The sequence below is a fragment of the Momordica charantia genome, assembly GCF_013281855.1.
Source record: "Momordica charantia cultivar OHB3-1 chromosome 11 unlocalized genomic scaffold, Mcharantia_2.0 BLBB01000011.1, whole genome shotgun sequence".
Lineage (NCBI taxonomy): Eukaryota > Viridiplantae > Streptophyta > Magnoliopsida > Cucurbitales > Cucurbitaceae > Momordica > Momordica charantia.
In genome coordinates this window covers 9,846,198-9,866,641 of record NW_028275159.1, presented here as the reverse complement: position 1 = coordinate 9,866,641, position 20,444 = coordinate 9,846,198, and the positions used below count along the sequence as shown (strand labels likewise).

General features: G+C 33.0%; 3 protein-coding genes across 3 annotated transcripts; all 3 read right to left on the bottom strand.

Annotated features, from left to right (window-relative positions):
- Positions 1-5,602: 5,602 nt before the first annotated feature.
- LOC111021149 (uncharacterized) lies at positions 5,603-6,854 on the bottom strand. Its single transcript, XM_022298004.2, has one exon. It carries the CDS (start codon positions 6,679-6,681, stop codon positions 5,668-5,670), a length of 1,014 nt encoding a protein of 337 aa, XP_022153696.1. The 5' UTR covers positions 6,682-6,854; the 3' UTR covers positions 5,603-5,667.
- A 2,994-nt stretch (positions 6,855-9,848) lies between these two features.
- Positions 9,849-20,043, bottom strand: LOC148208091 (uncharacterized). Its single transcript, XM_088119535.1, has one exon. It carries the CDS (start codon positions 17,094-17,096, stop codon positions 16,050-16,052), a length of 1,047 nt encoding a protein of 348 aa, XP_087975661.1. The 5' UTR covers positions 17,097-20,043; the 3' UTR covers positions 9,849-16,049.
- Positions 9,995-11,050, bottom strand: LOC111021150 (uncharacterized). Its single transcript, XM_022298005.1, has one exon. The coding sequence runs from the start codon at positions 11,048-11,050 to the stop codon at positions 9,995-9,997; it is 1,056 nt and encodes a 351-aa protein (XP_022153697.1).
- Positions 20,044-20,444: the final 401 nt, after the last annotated feature.

Here is a 20,444-nt window from a genome sequence, read left to right as displayed (position 1 = left end):
ATAAGTTATATCTTCACATAAGTGTATGTTATAATGGCTATAGTTTATATCACTGTTTAATAAATTTCATTCTTTAGTACGATATATTAAGGAGTAAATTAGGGGATTATGAAAATGATTGATTTAAGTCCCACAATAATTTAATATTTACAAAATCAAATTTGGAATATTAATCTTTTGCATTTAAATAAAAGACGAATTATAATAAATATAAATGCCATAAATAAGGGCAAATTTGACATTTGAAAAAGTTTTAAATTCAGAAATCTAAGACGGTAAAATTTGTAAATACTGGACATTTGTGAAAACAAGTTTGCAAAATAGCTTATACAAGACATTATCTCTTTTGAGGATTTTTTTTAGGACAAGTCATTTTGATCTTGTGCACATTTGCTCAGCCAAAGATGTCATGTGATAATTTTTCCAAACTTTGCCGTTGAGCTGCTCGCTTTGATAATTCTATGTTAATATTTTATAAATATACTTTATATAAATTTAATCATCTGTATAATTTAACTGATTAAAACATATATATTTGATCAAAAGGTTGAAATTTCAAATTGATTACAATAATAAAATTTTACAATATTTTTTATTTTAACCCTTTTTCTCCATTTTACCATATATACTATAACAACTAAAATAATAAAATATCACATTGAAAAATAATATTTTGAATTGTTTTAGAATATCTATTTTGGTCTTGAAATGTAAATTTTAGTTCATAAATATTCAAGTTTATTAATTTGGTTCTTGAACCTTTTAAACATCTATGCTAGGCATTGAACTTCAAAAAACTATGAATTTTTGGGTTCTTGTCATTCTTTTATTGTCAATTTCTAACATACAAATATTGTGGTTTTGGATATATCTATTAACATATTAACATGAACATGTATTAGAACCACATATATGTTGAGGTGGATATTGAATAAGTGCATGTTAGATGATACAATAATTAAAAAAACCTAAAGTTTAGAGATTAAAAAATCACTTTGAAAGTTTATGTTAAAAAATAGTTATTTTTTAAATCCACTTATAACCAAAATAAGACAAACATGGATTTCATGGGAAGAAAATATGATTCATTTTATTTTATTTTTGATACAGATAATAGAGATTTCAACGCACAGGGTTTGTGGTTGATATGAAAACCATAACTCAATTCCTTTTACAATAATAATTTTTACAACTATGACTATTTATTTTATAAGTAGTAGTAAGAGAAAGATGAATAATAAATGGTTGTTTGAAATTTGTAGGTTAATGACCAAAATAATAATAATTGTTTTTTTGATATTTATCTTTGCTTTTGACTACTTGATAGCATATCTCCATGTATATTAACTTGTTAACGTAAGCATGTATTCAAAGTCGAACCATATAGATTTGGGGTGGGTATTGAGTAAACCAAGGGGGTTTTTCCTATTCTTGTTTTATTAAAAAACTTGTTTTTAAAATAATGCTCGTTTAAATAAAATTAAATAAAAATTACGTTTTTTCTAATTTATTCCAAGATTAATGCTTTTGAAATTATTCCATCACATGGTCGTGACCATGCCATTTTCAGCACTTGATCGTCTCTTCAAGAGACGACGATGCCACGTAAAATAATGCTTTTTGTCTCTATTTTGGAAAAAAATAGAAACATAAAGAAAAAACAAGAAACTTGATTTTGTTGACTTTGAAAAAATATTAATAGTTACCTATATTATGTTTCTAAAAATTTAGAAATAAAAAACAAGAAACAGTAAATAAGAATTTTGTCAAAGAGCAGGGATGTAGTTAGTTGGGTCGGTTTTCGAGGAAAAAAATGAAAAATCAACTAGACTAAAGCAGATTGATTGAGACTTGAACCTATTCAGGGTGGTCGGGTTATTGATTTTTTTTCTCAAGGATTTCTATTTTACGCTTCTACAAGAGGCTATCGGTGGATCGTGCAAAATGTAAAACAATCTATATACTATATATAAAAAGGGTTGTAGGGAGAAACTTTGTTTCCATATCTTGCCCTTTTAATTTAAACATTCTCATAGGTATTTTGAGGACAATTTTGTCATTTAAATATAATTTTTTCTCTCACTCCCCTCTCTCTTTCTCCCACGCCACTTTCCCATTTTTTTTCATTTCTTTCAAAATATTTTATCTACGTCCTTACAAAATTCCACTTTTCTCAAATTAATTTTCTCTCCTTAAAAAAACTCTCCATCTCAAAGGTTAGAGTTTAAAGAGTTAGGATAGATATAATTATGTTTGTTTGTTTCTATGAATTAATTAAAAAGTTATAATTTATAATTCAAAGGAATTTCAAAAGTTCCGTAACTTCTTATTTTCTACAACTATATAAAGAGTTTTTCTTACTCTTTATCCCCATTTTTTCTTCAGAAAAACTTGAGCTTCTTTTCTCTTTCGGTATATTTTTCTCCCTTAGTCAACGTCTTGTGTTTTCTTATATTTAGTTAGATTATTTGATTGAACATTCAACTTTTAGTTCTTTTTTCCAATGCAATGTTAATAATCGTTATTTTAATGAATACTCGATTACCTCTATATATAAGAAATTTATTAAAAAATTTTAAGAGATGACATATTTGCTTTTTTTCTTTTGTCATTTTTATTTTTTAATGATTCAAATAAAAAATCTAAACAAAGTTTTATTTATTTGTACGTATTTGTTATGTTTAGGGGGAAAAAGATGAAAAATCCATGAATATGTGTTTTGTTTAGAATTTTTTTTAAGTAATTGAAGAATAATGCTTTTAGTCACACTAACCAGATCAGTAGGTAATGAGAATTATTGAGACGTTGATTTTATGAGATTATGGAAAATACCAAAAAAAGAAAACTTTGGTGTGTTAAACATTTAGAGATAAAAAAGTAAAATTATATTAAAAATTTTAACTATTTAATTAATTTTTATATTTTTAAACATGTGGATCGCAAATGTTTCTTACTAGTAGACAAAAAAGGAAAAAAATAATTATATATATAAATATATTTATTTGTAAATGTTTATGAATATTCTCAACATTGGATCGTCGTCACCACATGTGTCTAGTATAGTCATTGTAGCTTGTTGCAAAGAGAGAGGCACGTAGGGAAAAGGAATATAAAATCGAGAAAGCCCTCGATTTTTTTTGGGTTAAAATCAACTCGGGTTGGTTCCTTACCCCTACTAAACAAGTCTTTAGGGATCAAAATGGAACTAAATAACAAGAAATAGACTCCAAAATTTGAATATGCATTAACCAAGATTGAGTTTACAAACCAACAATGATTCATTAATGTTTTATTATGTTACCAACACATATTTTATTTCATTTTAAACTTTTTTTTTTTATATACAACATGTGGGTGTCACACCCTTGTGGTTTGAGATATATATCAATTACCGCTGAGCTATACTCGCCTTGGTCTTAATACTTTTATTTACTTTAAGATTGTAGGTAAATAATTTTATTTTGCCCCTTAAAATTTTTAACATTATGTTATAGTTGATTGATTTCAATGTCTTATTATAGTTCTTAAATGTGGTATATAAAATTATATTAGTCTTTTATTATTAATTTTTATTAGTCATCCTAAAAAAATCAACCATATGCCTTGAGCATCAAATATATATTTTTTTTTTTGTAGACACCCATTGATTAGATGAATTAATAAAAAAAATGTGCTTATTGCTAGGATTACATTAAATAAAATCTTTTAAGAAGATTACCGGAAAGACTACAATGATTTCTCATAGCAATTCAAAGACTAAAATATCTATACTATATTAAAAAGGTAGGACGTAGGAAAAACATTTTTGGACACTTTTGCCCTTTATTAAATTTACAAATTTACTAATTATTCCATTAATATATTATTACAAATATTAAATTAATTATTAATTATTAATTATCAATACTATAAATGCATGGAATATAAAAGGTTAGAATGCAAAAAGTTTTCCAACAACATAAAATTAATTTTTTCTTTAATTAAAATTCATACTAGAATTTCAAGAGTTTTAGAATTTGAAAAGCTTTTGTAACGTTTTATCCTCTACTACTATAAAAATAGGTTTTCTTCTACATGTTTTTCACAAGTTTCAATACTTTTTTATTCTTAGTTCCTTGAAACATCTCTCGAACATGATTCAATCTTGAAAACATCTCGAGATATTTGTGACATATTCATCAAGTTGCAAGAGATGCATATGTTGAATCTACATATCTCGAATACTAGGTTTGTAACATTACCATTCCACAATTTTACAAAGTTGAATAATAGTATCTGTCAAGCAATCTTCAAGAATGAGCATATTTACTCTAAAAGATGAGTGTATAGTAAGTACTTGGATTTTTTTTTGTTACTATTGTTATTTTTCTAATTAGTGTGTTTTTTATTTGGAATGTTTCTTTTTTTAGCAATTTTATTTAGTTTAGGATTTGGACTTTTTTTTGTTACTAATGTTTTTTATTGTTTAGTGTATTTTTTTTATTTGGAATTTTTTTTAGAAATTTTATTTAGAATATTTGTTTAAAATATAGATAATTACAAGCTCATGTTCTTATTGTTGAAAAAAAAAACAATCATAGAAGTCAGTATATAAAAAAATATTTAATTAATAAATTAATTATAAACAATAATTTGTATAGAATCGTAAAAGGTGGAATATAAAACTTTTGGTCATTTTATTTTCTAATAATATAATTTGAAGAATTTTTCTTTAATAATTTTAATTATAATATAAAATTAAATCAATAAAATAATTTAGTTTTAGTTAAAAAATTCAACATATACAATAAAATGTTACAATAAAATGTCAGTCCTAAACAAATATTTAATAAACAAACAAAATATTAAAAAAAATAAAATAAAGGACTCATATTAGGTTGAAATAATTTAAAAATAAAAATATTAAAATACCTATTTACTTTTTTATTAATATATAATTTTTTCATTTACTTTTAATTTATTTATTTACAAAATATATCATTAACAATTAACTATAAATAATATATTTTAAAAATAATTATAAATAGTACATTTTATTATTAGTAATTAGTTGTCAATAATAATAAATATATATAAAAATTAATCTTAATTATTTTTTAAAATAATTATACTTAAAATATTTTACGTGAAATTATATAAAATTTAAATTACCTTATAATTAAAAAAAATGCACGTGGTAATACACTAGTAATATTTAAAAGATTGAATAAAAAATGAGGATAAGATTTAAAACTCTATTTATACATACTTCTTATTATGGTCCCAAAACCTACAAAACCACAATCTTATCTTCAAATATATATTTCTAATTCTTAAAACTTCTAAAATCTCAGTTTTAATCTAATATATGAATAATCCATTTTATCTTGTTTCTTTCCGTCCAGATTTTAGAGTGATACTTCATTCACTAATTTTTTTTTGAAACGTATTTATAGATTTGTATTAAAGAATTTCCTGAACAAGTATAAGAATCAAAATAGATATTCAAAAGGACCTTGAACCAAAATGAACCAAAATCGAGATTACAAAGATAAAAATACTTTAAACTTAATTTTTTTAAAAAAAAAAGACACAAACATATATATATATATACTATAAACTATATTTGAACTCAATATTTATTAAAATTGTTACATAAACCTAGAATCATTACATACACATATGTGATCAAACTTGGAATTTCTCAAGTTGAACATCCCTAGGCCTCAAGGGCACATACTCTCCCAACAAATAGACCTCGAGATGGTCCGAGAGGGCCGACTTGTCTATATTTTCATGATGGTATGATTTGCAGACGAAGTACAACACCGTCTCGGTCACCAGCTTGAACAAGAAGAACAAAAAGAACAACAAGAAACAAAAAATTCCCAAAATACCCTTGGTGAGTAGCCCCAACGACGTCGTATGGGCAACCAGGTTTCCGAACACAAAACGCACCGTTGCGAGAGGGAGGCTGAGGACGAGGATTATAACCGCAGCGACCCCTAAATTTCCTTTGAGCAGCGCGTAGCTCTTGGCCATGGCGCCGAATCCGCAGCAATCTTCGAGCACGGAGACGACGCTCGAGAGCTGCCAGATGACCGTCAGGAAGAAGGCGCCGGCGAGGTAGAGGAGCTGCACGACGTAGAACGTGAATACGACGCCGGCGCCGCCCCGGAGCGCGAGGAGGACGATGAAGAAGAGGAAGGAGATGGCGAAGAGAGCGAGGATTGTGTAGGCGAGGAAGGAGATCGAGACGCAGAGGAACGTGAGGAGGAGGCGCTTCCACACCTTCGGGACGACGCTCATCACCTGCTTGAAGGCGACGTCGCGGGCGGTGTAGATGCAGGCCACGGTGTAGACGACGGCGGCGGTGGAGAGCAGCGAGAGGACGGCGAAGACAATCAGGTACGCGATTTGAAATAGTCCGTAGTAGATCTTCTCCGACGAGACGACGTCGGAGAGTTTTTCGAATTTTGCCGTACTGATTTGCGTTTGGTCCAATACGATTTCGTCCTGGATGATTTTTCTGAGGAACAAATTGGAGATCTCCATGTGAGCGAGGAACAAGAAGGAGAGGGGGAGAATTAGGGCTAGAGTAATTTGGGAGAAAATCCTCCGCCATGTGAAGGTTAATTTGGTGGTTTCTCGGAAAATTCCAAAGATTCCGAGAAATTGCATCTCTTCTTGTTCTACGTCCATGGTTTTCTGAACAGAAGAGGGGACAAATTAATTGCAGAGTAATGGAGGATTTTTGGAGAAGATTTTTGAGAAGGAAGAGGATATATAAGAAAAATTTGGGGAAAGTCTTCTGATGTTTTGAATTGGGGTTGAAAAGTCTTTGTTTGGAATGGACTAAAGAAAAACAAAGAATGCCAATTGGCTTCAACCAAAAATATTTTAAAAATAGTAAACTTTTATGACTATATTTTAAAGAAATATAAATAGACTTTTTGGTGCCTCTTCTTTGTTTTGTTTTCTAAATATTATTTTATCTTCTTTCTTGTTTCAAGAATAATCAATTTAAAATTCAAGAGGATGTTGACAAAATTTTTGTTACTTGCTATGCAAAGGTGTTCATAGATTGGTTTAGGTTGGGATAATATGGTATAAGATATTTTAGGCTCGACCCGACCCGATTGTTTAAGTCATAAATTTTGCCTAACCTAAATGATACTAGTCCGCTGATACAGCTTGTTTATTAAATATTCGAGTTGGGTTGATTTCGATTATTTGGGTCAAAACAAAGATGAGAAAAGGTTACTTCTGATGACTCTAGGCAAGACTTAGGATACACTCTAGACTAGACTTAGGATGCTGGAACCATTTATATTTCTATTGGAAAAAAATTACATATTGTGCATTTTCTAAATGCAAAATGTTAAACATAGCATTATTTAAAACATATTAATCCTTTGTTAAGTTTACTAATTAACAATCAATATGTTTCTTTTTTTTTTTTTTGCGCCAATCTAGGCATGTCTGATTTATATGGTTATTCTAGATATTGATTACGTTACCTACCGATTTACTATAATTACAATAATCACTCATTTACACAAATTATAAAATTTGATATAATTTTAAATATTTTAAAATTAGTAATTTTATATTATTTTATTTAGATTATACTACATTTAATTGTGACCATCATCTTTTTAAATTATGGATTTTTTCTTTTTGGAAAAATCTTATCTAGGAGTGAGTTTAACTTGAGGAAATATTAAACAAATTTCCCCAGTCTTTCAAAATCGTGTTTTTATATGCCTATTGTGTAGACCCAGTCAACACGTTTGATTGGCTAAAATTCCACAACAAGAAAAAAAAAAACATCTTTTTATTAGAAATTAAAAGTCCACGTCATAATGACCCATAGTGATGTTGACTCTAAATTGTTTTATGTATGAACCATTCGGCAGGTATACATCTTGTGGACAGCCATCGCATGGTTTCAATTATTTATCTAACTTCTTTTATTTTATTTTCTTTTCTTAAATTACATTCTAAAAGTCCACTTTGGAAGTCTAGCACCAAGAGGTCTCCCAATATACCAACCAATAAGGTGATTAGGCAATTTCAGAGTAAATACGTGAGATTTTAATATCTTCTGTGGGCGGTCATGTCAAGATTTAAACTCATTCTTTCAAATTTATTTGTATGGATAATTAGCTGAAAAAAGTCAATCTTCCATTTAATAATGGTCATTTAGAGAATCACCTCTTGCAATACGATAAAGTGTAGCATGGTGGAGAAGCCAAAATGATACGAACAGTTGGAAGACTTCAAATTAATTAGCCACATTTTATTTAAGATTTCTTTTATAACTTACCATCTTTTATCCTTCTAGAGTAGGTTTAAATTGGAGTACTTTAGTTCTATGTTTTGACCCATGATGTGCCTTTTAAGAGCTATTATTTTTAGATATTTCCTTTAAATCACTTGTACCACCTTCGTAGGGGTAGTGTAATCTTCTAGCTTATCTCCTTGAAATCAAGGTTTTAATGATGCAAAGAGAACGATTATTGAGAGAATGAGTTTTGCTGCGTTTAGTTTGATGATTGAGAATTCATCATTTGTTTGCAATTCTTGATCTAGGTCGTTGTAAGCCTAGAATATTTAAGTTAGGTTTGATTAACCTTTATGTGGAGTGTTCAACTTTGAGGAGGGAATTGGTTTGCCTTACCTATTGGTCTTTGATTAGCAAGGTAATCCATCATCTAATTATTCCCTTGGGATCGTGCTAATTTGATTTTGAGATTTTAGGTATGGTTAGTTAGGGGTCCTCCAATGGTGTAAGAGATTTTATGAGTTTCATATGTTGAGAGTGGTAAAGAAATGTGTGGAAAGATAATTTGTGCCTAGAAAACTAGTAGAGGGAAGAAAAGTAAGGTAAGTTTGCATTATTAATCGAGACATTTACCCGAGAAAAAATGGATTAGAAGGAGAAAGAAATGTTATAATTGACAAATTAGAGAGAGATAAAAGTTTGAGAGGATATTAAATTTTTAAAGAGAGAAATAGGAGTGTGATTAGCTTTTAGAGAGTTATGTAGGTAAGAAAGAATTTAAAAAATGTTTCTTAAAATTAAGAAAGTGTGAAATTTGTAATCATTTTACTTATCATTATTAAAAACCGACCCGAATTGAACTTACTCGGTTACCTCGGTTCGGGTAATCTAAAATTTAATGGTGGTAACGATAATGGTTGTTCTTGAGTAGGGGTGTAAATATGGCGGTTCGGGTCAGTTTCTATTGAAAATCGACCCGAACCGAACTTACTCGGTTATCCTCAGTTTGGGTACAGGTCGGGTCGGGTCAGTTTTTTTTCCCTCCTCCCCTCGTCGCTGAATCTTTGAAGATAATTCAAACGAAAAATTAAAGAATAAAATAGGTGTATTAAAAGATCCCAAAATTCTTGCAAATTCCAATTTACACGGAAACGAAATCAAAACTTTACACGCACCAAACCTTCGCAAATCTGAACCCCCATCGGCCTCCACGATTTACATGCAAATCTCGCCCCAGTGGCAACCCCTGGCATCATCAATTCCGACGAGAAGATGGTCGAAACTTCATTGCTGTTAAGACCGTGATAGACTTTAGCCTCGTAGCAGACAAAAATTTATCGTCGTGTCTGCTAAGATCGCCATGGGATGTGCTTGTCTCGGATGTTGAGGGGGAGGGGTTGAAATTGAAAGAGTGAGACGATGCACGCTTAATCAAACGAAAAAAGAAAGGATGCCCTCGGTTCGGTTCAATTCCTTTCGCCCCTATTCTTGAGTCAAGTTTTATCATATAAAAAACAATCTTCTAAAGGCACTTAGAGTGAACCCTTGCTATAGGAGTAAAAGAAATACTACTTCCATCCACTAACAAAAACAAATAATTTATAAAGGTCATAGCGTAAACAAAAAGAGTATCGGCGCGTAAACTTACCGAAAATTCTCCCAAATCATATATTACATCTGTTACTAACAAAGTCCAACATGAAGTAATAATATATATACAAAAGAGATTCAAACAACTTGCAATTTCTGAAGCTGAACATCATCCTCAACCTTCAACTCAACATATTCAGCCATTAAATAGCCTTGAAGATGGTCCGACAGAGCCGACTTGTCAACACTCTCATGGTTGTACGATTTGCAAACGAAATACAACACAGTTTCCGCCACAAGCTTCACCAAATACAACACCAAAAACAACAACACCCAAACAATCCCCAAAATGCCCCTCCCCACCGCCCCAGTCGTCGCCGATTGCACAACAAGATAGTAAAACACAAATTGAACCACTACCAAGGGCAAATTCAGCAGCGCCAACAACTTCAGCACCATCCTCATCCTCCCTTCAACCAGGGCCTTGCTTTTCGCCATGGCTTTGAACCCACAACAATCTAATTCCAAAGCTGAAACAACGCTTGAAAGTCCCCATATTGACATCAAATACCACGCCGCGGCGCAGTAAAACATGATGAACAAGAAGAGAATCATTTCGATTCCGGCGCTGAAGCTACCGTCGTCTGGGCCGTAGATTACAACAGCGACCACCGGTACTAGAAAGAGAACAGAAAGAGCCACGAAGTTGAAGGCGAAAATGCCTGCGAGAACGCAGACGAAGGTGAGGAGAAGCCGCCTCCAGAGCTTGGGGACGGCGGCGGTCACGTGCTTGAACGAGACGGCACGTGCTGCATAGACGGAGGCGACGGTGAAGACGATGGCGGAGGTCGAGAGGAGGGAGAACGCGGCGGAGGAGACGAAGAAAGCGAGGGTGGAGAGAGCATGAAAGATTCTTTCGGAGGATACGAGGTCGTGAAGTTTAAGGAATTCGGGGGTCGATTTTTGTGTGTTGTTTAAGATTTGTTGGTCGTGGGAGATTTTTTGGAGGAAGAAATTGGAAATTCCAGAATTGGCTAAGACTAAGAGAGAGAGAGGGAGAATGAAGAGGAGAGTGATGTGGGTGAAGATTCTTCTCCATTGATGGATTAGTTTGAAGGTTTCTTGGAGGATTCCACGGATTCCAAGAAATTGAAGGTTTTTGAGATCTTGTTCTACATTATTATCATCCTCCATGGTTTTTGGGAAATGGATTGAAATTGAAGATGAAGAAATTAATTTTCAGAAGATGGAAGATATATAAAACAAAAAGCTGGATCTTGCTAATTAATTCTCTCTTTCAAGTTTGAAGTTTCCATGAAATGAGATGATGGTTGAATATTCAAAGTTTTCATGAATGGTAGGGTTCAAGAATTTATTGCTTTGGAAGATAAAAAGAAAATTGTAAGGAATTGGAAAACCCATCTAAGTCTTTGACTTCTAAGCCTCTCTTCTCATACTCCATAAATTCATGGTAATGACAATGATGTTTTTGGTACATATTCTTAAGGTTGGAAATTTTAATAATATGTAATTATTAATGTGGACATAGTACATCTATATTATTATCATGGAAAAGTCACCCTTTTAAAAAACGAGGAATTGAAAAAAATAAGTGGAGAGCCATGTAGTAATTTTTTGGCATTGAAGACTAAGAAGACTACTATAATCTTCTAGAATGGTTTTTCTTTTTATTCTCCAATTCCGTAAAAGTTGGTGGTTCGATCTTCCATTTCTACAACGGTTCATTCTTGCAGATAATATTATACTAATGAGCATAATAATATTACACTCCCAATAAATAAATTTCATTATTGGAAAAGGCCACTTAATTCAAGCAAAATCTAAATTTCGTTGAATTGAAATGTATGTCGTTAGTGATTTTTGGTTAAAATACTATTTTGATTATGTACTTTGTCTCTATCCCCTCAAAATAAATCGAAACTTAAATTACGGGAACCAAAATTAAAATAATATTTTTGCCGTGATTTTTTATTTTTTATTTTTGGGAATTATCACTTAAAAAAAATCATTCACGAAACGCATTTCGTAAGTGATGATTATATACAAAGATTTAAACGTTGTCTCATACTAGGGATTTCTCAAGCTCATCTTCGTCTTCAATCTTCAACGATTCACAGTCCATCGGCAAATAACCTCCAAGATGATCGGAGATGGCCGATTTGTCGATTTTCTCACGGTGGTACGATTTTCCGACGAAATACAACACAGTTCCAATCAACAAGAACATCAGAAACGACAAGATCCAAACAATCCCCAAAATTCCCCTGATTCCCACTCCGATCGCTCCCGATTCAACACCCACTCCTAAAACCACAAGTAGAATCGCTCCGAAAGGAAAGCCGATCAGAATCAGAAGAATCGCAGCGATCGCCATTTTCCCCCTCAGCAGCTCCTTACTTCTAGCAATCGCTTCGAATCCATACGAATCTGGTTCCAAAACAGAGACAACGCTCGACAATTGCCAAATTAGGGCAAAGTACCAGCCCTCAGCGAGGAGCAACAGAATCGGAAATCGAGTGAAGAATTCGGTTGTATCATAGTTGAGGAGAAGAGCAATTGCAATACAGAACAGCACAATCGCATAAAGAGCAACGAAATTGAAGGCGGCGAAGTCGACGATGAGACAGAGGAACGTGGCGAGATGTTGCTTACAGACCTTGGGCGCGACGCGGATCAATTGGTCGAAGGAAACATCGCGATCGGCGCAAACACAGGCGGCGGCGTAGACGGCGGCGGCGGTGGAGAGGAAGAAGAAGACGACGGAGAAGAAGAAGCAAGCGATCTCGATCCTCCATTGGCGCGTGGAAATTTGTGTGTGGGCGAAGATTATGAGAGAGAGAGGAAGAATGAAGGCGAGAGTGATTTGGGAGAAGATTCTTCTTCCTGCGTGGATTAATCTGATAGTTTCTCTGAAAATTCCATAGATTCCGAGAAACTGCAACTTTTCGTGGTGAAGATTCATGATTTTTCTGGGGAAAAATTTGGGGAGGAGGAGAAAGAAGAGGGAAGAAACAGTAGAAAAATGGGGTTTTTGAAAAGGAAAACTCTTAACTTATATTTTAAGTTTGAATTAATTAAGCTTGGAAAAGTCTTTGTTTGGAATGAACTGACTTAACCAAATACAATATTTGAACTCTTTTTAAAGAAATATAAATTGACTTCTTCGTACAAATATTTATGATAATAATATGTATGGTGCTAAATTGTGAATAAGACTATTGCCTAAAATCCTAATTTCAGGAGTGCCTCATATTAAAATTATATATAATTCTCTTGAAAATTAAACATAGTTTATAAATTTAGTTATTTATTTATTTATTTATGGGATAGCCTTTCAAATTTGTTAAATTTAACTTTTTTTTTCCCCTTCACAGTCCCATTCAAATTTCCTTAAAACGATATATGATATATATGTTCATTGCTTTTGTCAGTTTATCTAATTTAGCCTAAATTCATGTAATGCAAAATTCACATTTAACAATTCGTTAAAAGATAAATATAAGCAGGATTTTAAATTAAACAATTTTGTTGACAGTGAATTTTGGAGAGGTCAACGAAGAGTAGCTTCGCCTGAAAGAAATGAGTCTGTAATCAGAAAACTCGACGTCGGGGTGGAGTCCCGCACCTAATAACCTCCTACGCCAAGTCAGTAATAAAGTAGAAAATAGGAAAGACAGTATTAGTGACATGTTTTTCATTTATTTGGTGTGGGTGGGGGTACTTCCTTATATAGGTTTGGGTGGTCGATCGGGAAAGACGATGGTTGGGATGGCAGGGGCGCACTGCGAGCTATGACGCCTACTGAGAACGTATGTTCTCAACAACAGACGGTGGTGACATCGCCTGCAGGCCTGGACCCTGTCGTCTGCTGATGGGGCAAAACGTGCTACCCATATGGGATGGACGAAAACACGTATCTTCTACCATCATAGGGAATGGTGTGTAATCTTCTACGAATTTAAACGAATTTACTTCTTGGAGGTAGATACGTGCTCGGTTTTACCTAAACGAACTTAAAAGTTTTGGAAACTAAATGTAATATTCAAATTCTAAAAAATTTAGTGGCGATATAATAATTAAATGTATATTTTTGGCTCAAAAGTCAAGAGTGTGGTTTAATGCGTCCAAACGTGTGGAGTGCGTCTCTCTCTCAATCGGACTTGGTCAATACATCCAACGGCCAGTATTCCTTGTGTTTCTTTCTTATTCGTAGTCATTAAATATGGACCTAATTGGTTCATTTTGACTATTATCCTATTTTTTTTAATATTTTATTAAAATAAAAACTTATATAATTTTTTTCATAAAATTAATCGATGATAAGTATTTTGTTTATTTTTTATTTTTCTTACCTTCAATATTTGAGTTTCGTATTTCCACACATGCTTTAACTAATTGCAGTATATTTATTTTGAATAATCAATCCATTCATGTCAAGTATATTTTATAAATGATATTAATCTCGAATAATATAAATTAAATAAAATTTTAACTATGTTAAAATTTGAGTGACAAGTATACATCATCAAAGATTACTTTGTTTGATTCCGAGACGGAGATAGAGGAGAAGAATTGAAAAACAAAATATTGACCTATCATAAGGTCATGATATATCAAAACTTTAGTGATCAAGACTTCTTGTGTAAATTAACTTGATAGTTTCTAAAAAAAAAAGAAAAATTCACAAATGGTTAGATGTTGTAGCTAGCGTGTCTAGACGCTGCCTTCTCGACAACTTACGTTGCTTGGATTCGTAGCGTTGAGACGCCCTAAGGCAGTACTGCAGCCTGGGGAAGGTGCCTAGGTTGATGTAGCCCCAAATTTCAACCAGATTACCTAACTCAAGGTGCGGGATATAATTAACTCATGATATAGAAGATTTGTAATGTATGTTGATGTTGAGTCCATAAGTGAGTTCAAAGGACTTTAGCAAGAGATATATGTTCTTTAGCTTAAGTTTCATTGGCAGCAAAGAAGAGAAGGATGCAAAAAAAAGATGGGAGGTATTGGAAATTTCTCTGACTAATGTGAAATTCCTCAATAAGACGACCTTTATTATAGACTTCACCAAGAATGGTGCTAAGATAGTCGAGGGCGAGTAAAAAAGAAAGGGAGATAGGGAATCGCCTTGTCGAATACTTCTATTGGCAAAAATTCCAAAATTGAACAAGTAACATAGGAAAGACAACCCGTATCCATGAGGGAAGTCTTTCGTGTAACATGATACTAGAAAGGAAATTCCAGTTCAATTTGTCAAAAGCCACTCTGGAAAAAAGTCTTGGAACATGTTCTTGAAGTTGCATTTGAAGATGTAAGTGATAGTTAGAAGTCTATGTTGGAGGCAATAAAAAAAAGTAAGGGATTATTTAGAATGGAGAGACAAGTATGGAGAGAAACTTCTAATAAGGAGACATAACACCTCTATTTACAGGTGTTTGAGCACACTCTATGGAGAATTCTAAAGAGTTAACAAGTTCTCTAGGTACATATTAATCTATTCTTATCCAAAGAAATTCTTTAGAATTCTTTGGAACCTAGAAAAAAAGCTAGATGATTCTAGAGTATTTTATTTACATATTTCTTTACAAACTTCTAGATAAATCTATAGATAACTTTTTGTGTGGATAACTCTAGAAGTTTCTAACCTATTTGAAAATTACAAATTACTATTTTTCAGTACAGTTTAATCAATGATAGATGTTGGCCTACAAAATTATGATATATGAAAAATATTAGTCATAGTGCTATATTAACTAACGTGACAAATTATTTGCCACGTATTTCGAATCCTAAAAAATATGTTATATTTTAAGTTGATACAATTTTAACTATATTTATATAAATGTCAAAGCGAACATAACTCAAGGGTAATTAACATATATTTCGAGGTTGTGAGTTCGATTCCCCACCCTACATATTGTACTAAAAAAAACTATATTTATATGAATTTGTGATCTTTGGCATAAATCTCTATATTAGGAAAACTTTGTTACCTCATGCAATTATATGATAAAGTTAATCGGTCAAATTTAATTTGACCCCTTATTGCTAATTATTGTTCATCGTTGCTCTCAAATAAGTTCCCAATTTTCTCATCGATGTCAAAACTACATAAACAATTAATTCCACAAAACCGTTAATGCCTCCAATATTAACTTACAATACACAAAAGTCAAAATTCAAATACAATTTTCACCCAATGACTATAGATAAGATAATGCATCATTGAAGAGATTCTAACAACTTGCAATTTCTCAACCTGAGCGTCATCGTCGTCACCCTTCAATGGAACATAACCTGAGAGATCAGCCGACGACGACATGTCGACACTCTCGCGATGACACGATTTACAGACAAAATACAACACAGTTTCCCCGACAAGCTTGATCAAAATGAACAGCGAATGGAACAAGACCCCAAAAATGACCAAAATACCCCTACTCGCCACCACCCCCGCCACCGTGGACTGAAAAAACAGATAATAAAACAAAAGCTGAAACAACCCCAAGGGCAAATTCAGCATCACCAATGACTTCATCACCATCCTCATCTTCCCTTTAACCAGCGCCTTGCTTTTGGCCATGGCTGCAAACCCACAACAATCTTCAACAACCGAAACGAAACTCGACAGTTGCCATATTATGGCTAAATACCAAGCTCCCATGCAGAAAAATACCACGAAGACGAAAATAATAATCAGGAATCCACCGTCGCCGCTGACGAAGCTGAGTTCGTTACTCGGCGGTCCGTTGATGGAAAAATCTACCAACAGAATCAAAAAGAGGGTGAGCAGAGCAGCAACAATGAAGGCAAAATGGGCTGTGAAGACGCACAGGGAGGTGAGGAGGAGCCGCTTGCAGACTCTGGGGAGGGTGCTGATCACGTGCTTAAAAGAAACGTCGTGCGCCGCATAGATGCAGGCGACGGTGGAGGTGGTGGCCGTGGTGGAGAGGAGAGAGAAGATTGCGGAGGAGATGAAGGAAGCAATGGTGAAGAGGACGTGATAGATTATTGTTTTAGAGGAGACAGCATTTAGAGGTTGTTTTTGAAAGAAGAAATTGGATATTTGGGAGTTGGCCAAGTATAAGAGTGAGAGAGGAAGAATGAAGGCAAGAGAGATTTGGGTGAAGATTTTTCTCCATTGGTATATCAGTCTGATGGTTTCTTTGAGAATGCCAAAGACTCCAAGAAATTGGAGGTTTTGGAGTTGTAAATCCATGGCTTTTTGGCTGGAGAGAAGGGGGAAAGGTGGTTGAATATGAAGAACTTGAGAAAATTAGAATTAGGAAGAGAAGATATATATGAGAAATGATGGTTGAAAATTTGAGTTATTTCATTAATGGGTGGGTTTAACTATTAATTGATCTGAGAAAAAAGATGTAGAATAATATTAGTAAACCCATGTTAGTATTCAAAGTCCACTATTTATTAGGAGGACAATGACACTTTTAGGTATTAATTAATTCAATGCCGTATTATGACCATAAATTGTAGAGTGATATAATATTTCTTTCTTTGTTTATGCATGACTTTTTTTTAATAGTTGTTGCACGAAACTAAGCCTAGTTTAATGGTTAAGATATTTGTTAGGGATAAAAGAGAAGATAAACACATGATTTACTTGCCTTGAGACATGCACATTTGAGTCGTGGCCAACGTGCATAAGGCAAAGCTCAAGGCAAAGCAGCTTGATTCCAACCTAGGGAAGATTCTATCGGTTGAATATTTGCTGACAGTCAACATAATATCAATTTTGTTGGCAAGAGATCTGTTGAATGATAGGTACATATGCTATCACTCTAGGGCGCCATTTCCCAAAATGCTCTCCTCTATTATAAAAGATAGAGTCCCACCGTCTCAAAGGTATGCAATCCTTTGCCCTTAGTTATATGCTTGGCTTGACACACACTAGTTCGAGTCTACTTCAGATTACTTACTAAAGTACGTGTAACCTTGATCATCATCAGTAGTATATTATGACTTCTTTTACAAGATCGTACGTACGTAGATTCAAATTTCTCCGCTAAAAATAAAAATAATAGCTAATTTTAACTATTTACTGGAACGAAACAATATCGTTTCAGTTGTTTTGATTCGGTCTATCTATTATTTCAAAGGGGGCTAGAAGAAACGAGAGATGGTATTGTAAAGTGCTGACAGTCGTAACTATAACAATATGAAACCCTGAACCAAGATAATATAAGAATAATACTACGATAGTAACACAATAATGTAAATGAATTAGCCAAAAGCGAGCATAGCTTAACAGTAATTGACAAATATTTTTAATCAAGAGATCGTGAGTTTGATCCTGCATAACTTTTTTAAACTACAAGAATGAATGAGTTATATAGACATTTGTTTTTAATTATTAGTTTGGACAACTTTTTATATTTAAACGTGCATGTTTCTAAAACTTATTAGAGTAAGTTTTTCGAATTTGAAGGTTTTATTTTTATTTATTTTTATTTAGTTTTTTTAACTTTGAACGAAAGTGGTGAGTTGTTTATGGCATGTGGTAACTTTTAATGCTTAATTTGGATTTATGACATGTGGATCGAGTGAGTTAGATATTTTTATGACTTATAAATTATTTTTTGACAAATAGGTTAACTATATTGTTCACATAAATTTATTTGTCATTTGTTTTTTCAGATTTTTTCAACTTTTCTACCAAAAGCTTTTGGAATTCTGAGAAGGTTTCATGGAACACTTGATGATGAGATTTTTTAAATAGATTTAGGTGGTTGAATTTTACTTAGTGTATTGAACTTTTTGTACTAGATAGTTCAAACTAATGTTGGTTTAATATTTATAAATCTTTATATGAAAAAATTGAATCCGTGTCTATTTATTCAAGGAAATAATACGAATATTGAAAAAAAAACCAAAAACAAACTGTACCTATGGCGACGAAGAAGTCAATTGATCGCCATATAGGTCTTTTTTTAGCAATGATTTATGATTCATCGCCAAAGCTATCTATGGTGACGAAATTGTCGCCATAACTAATGTAAGGACACATTCGTCATTAAAAAGAAAAAAAAAGAGAAATTCAGATTGGGGGTTTAGGTTTTACTAAGAGCATTTTGGTCTTTTGATTAAAAAAATGTAATAAAAAAAAGATAAAAGAAAAGTTTTGATTTTTTTAAAGCAAATTTTCTTGGAGGACACGTGTTTGTTTTTTTAGTGTGAACATGTGGCTTCAGAAATAAAGAAAAGGAAAAAAAGGGGCAAGACTTTTGGGTGAGTTCGAAGAAGAAGAAAAGAATATAATTGGGAGAAAAATTAGGAGCACGTTTAAATCGGAGAGGAAACGACTACGGGATGGATAAACCACCCTCAACCCAAAAACTTTAATTCATATATTAGATATCTTATATGAAACTTGGTAGAGTAGAAATTATGATGTGATTAAGAAATTTTTGAAAAGAAATGAGAAAAGTTGGAATTATGTAACTCTCTAAGGCTAAGATTTGTGGGTTTTCTTCCCTTAGGAATCCTTTGAATTTATGGGGTTTTTATGATATGTTCAATAAATTGTTTAGAAGAAAAAAAATATTTTGGTCCTTTACCTCTGTTTGAGCTCGGATTTGGTGAGCTCGGTTACGACGTGAATCGGAACGTCCGGGACGAGCTACGACCAACTGCCCACTCCTCCTCTGAACACTCTCGAGACCTGCAAAACAAAGTTAGCACTCCGACGAGCAAGTCAGTTCTGGTCCGAGCTAACTTGCCGAGTTCACCTAGGATTGCGTACCTTGCATTTAAGGCAAGGGTTTCTATTTATAGAAATGAGCCCGACAGGAATTCTGACAAACCCTAAAATCGCGGCTTGTTGTCGGGTACGAAAGAGGCATTGTTACGGACTTTGTATCGGCTCGGCACTGTAGGCCCTATCCTGACTGCCGACCTGAGTATTTCGGAGTCAATTTCTATATTTCGTCCGCGTGTTCACCCAACTCACCTTTTCGATTATGGTACATGATCGAATAGAACTGTTAAAGGTAAATTGGTAGTTTGTTGCAACAATAGAAAAGGAGATTGTGTTGGTCAGAAGAAATGGTAGAAACGAAGAAAATGAAATCAAAGAGATTTGGAGATGGAGAAAGGAAGAAGAAAGAGGAAAAACTGTGGGTTTGAATGGAAACAAAGAAGAAGATGAGAGTGTGTTATTAGAAGAGAGAGAAAGGAATTTTTGGGATAAAATTTAAATAAGAAAAGAAAAATGAATTGCCTAGAAGAAAATGGGCTTTCACGTGTGAAGTTGAAACCAAGAGAAATTGAAGGAAAAGACTTGGCTGTGATTGCTCCTTACCTTCACGTGACCCTATAATAAGAAGACAAATGTTAGCTGTTGTTTTTTAATTGTTTTATTAAAATCCATAATTTCGTGAAAATCTTCCCAAATCTCTTTTAATTTTAACATCTCCCCAAATCTCTTTTAATTTTTTTTAAAAATTAGTTAGATGATTCTTCTCCCATTTTTCTCTCCCCCTGCCACCTCTCACTTCTTTTTTTTTCCCTCTCTTCTTCTTCACTTTTTTCTTCACTTGCTGCTAATATT